The 1,114-nt window shown below is 68.6% G+C and overlaps 1 protein-coding gene across 1 annotated transcript in view; it reads left to right on the top strand.

Moving 5' to 3' along the window:
- LOC123522036 (phosphatidylinositol 4-phosphate 5-kinase type-1 gamma-like) overlaps positions 1-639 on the top strand; it is a gene marked incomplete at its 3' end in the record, with an annotated part of 4,121 nt that extends 3,482 nt beyond the window's left edge. Inside the window, exon 4 of the mRNA XM_045293050.1 lies at positions 490-639. Within this exon, the coding sequence (XP_045148985.1) occupies positions 490-639 (150 nt within the window). The remainder of the gene's footprint in view (positions 1-489) is intronic.
- Between the last annotated feature and the right edge of the window lie 475 nt (positions 640-1,114).

Below are 1,114 nucleotides of genomic sequence, written 5' to 3'. Positions count from 1 at the left end.
CCGTGGCAGCTACAGAAAGGCAGGTGCACTTGGCACAGGAGGGCGAGGCAGGTGCAGACAGTGCCTGCCAAGGCCTGGGGTGCAGTGGAGGCCCGGAAGGTCAGGGTGGCCTAGCCTAGCAGCTCCCCGTCAGGTCGCCTCCCTGGGTGCTGCAGACTGTCCCCCCACTGCTTGCCCCCCCCAGAAGGCACCTGCACCAGCCCCACCCCCTGCTGGGCCGGCTGCCAGCGCATGCCCCCTACTGCTTGACACTAATAACAGGCTGCTCCCTGCGCTCCAGGTGCAGGGCAGGGCACAGAGCTCAGGCCTCCAGAACCGGCACCCCCTGTGCTCAGCCCCCACCCAGACCGCCCGGGGCCATCTCTGCCTTCCACTACCCCCCTGCCCAGGCTGAGTGTGTGCTTCTGTCCGTGGTCGTTCCTTGTAGGTTGTGTGTGAGCTTCCGCGTCCATCTGCGTGTGTCCACCCCGTCCTCCACTCTGGCCCCAGCCCACTGGCCCTGGCCTCCTGCCGCCCCTCACCCTCTGTCCTCTGTTCTTCCTCCCGCCCCGCGCCGCCCAGTTCTCGGAGGGGAGGTACTGGATGTACTCGCCCCGCCACCGCCGCCTGCGGGCCGTCTCGCCGAGCTCCTCGGGGACTGTAAGTGACCGCAGCCGCCCCGGGACGAGCGCCAGGGCCTACGCTGCCCGGCCACCCTGGTCTCTGAGGGGACTCTGGGGACATCGTCACGCGGCTGGCCTGGTCGGGTGCCCACTGTGCGCCCCTCACAGAGGCTTCAAGGCGAGGGCCCGACACGGGGTCTGCCTCTGACCCCAGCTGCTCTCTGACCTCCAGCCCACACCCACCCCTGCCCTCCGCCAGCCCCCTGGGGGCCAGGGACAGTGGAGCGGCTGCGTCCTGGCTCACGCATGTTTGGCAGTCAGGGCAGCTCAGGGACCTGCTGGGCTCCTTCTCCAGGGCTGAGATGGAAGGGCGGGTCAAGAATGCCCCTCATTGCACACCTGGTACCTGGGCTGCAGGTCCAGCCCCGTGTTCTCCCAGGCTTGCCGTGGGTTGGGGTGGAGAGGAGACATCTTTGGCCAGTGGTGTGAGAGAGGACGGTCCAGAGCCGGGG

This window comes from Echinops telfairi, unplaced genomic scaffold (genome assembly GCF_000313985.2).
Source record: "Echinops telfairi isolate 266 unplaced genomic scaffold, ASM31398v2 ScPeMD7_1168;HRSCAF=1652, whole genome shotgun sequence".
NCBI lineage: Eukaryota > Metazoa > Chordata > Mammalia > Afrosoricida > Tenrecidae > Echinops > Echinops telfairi.
The sequence above is the reverse complement of the archived record's forward strand: the minus strand, read 5'-3'. Positions and strand labels throughout refer to the sequence as shown.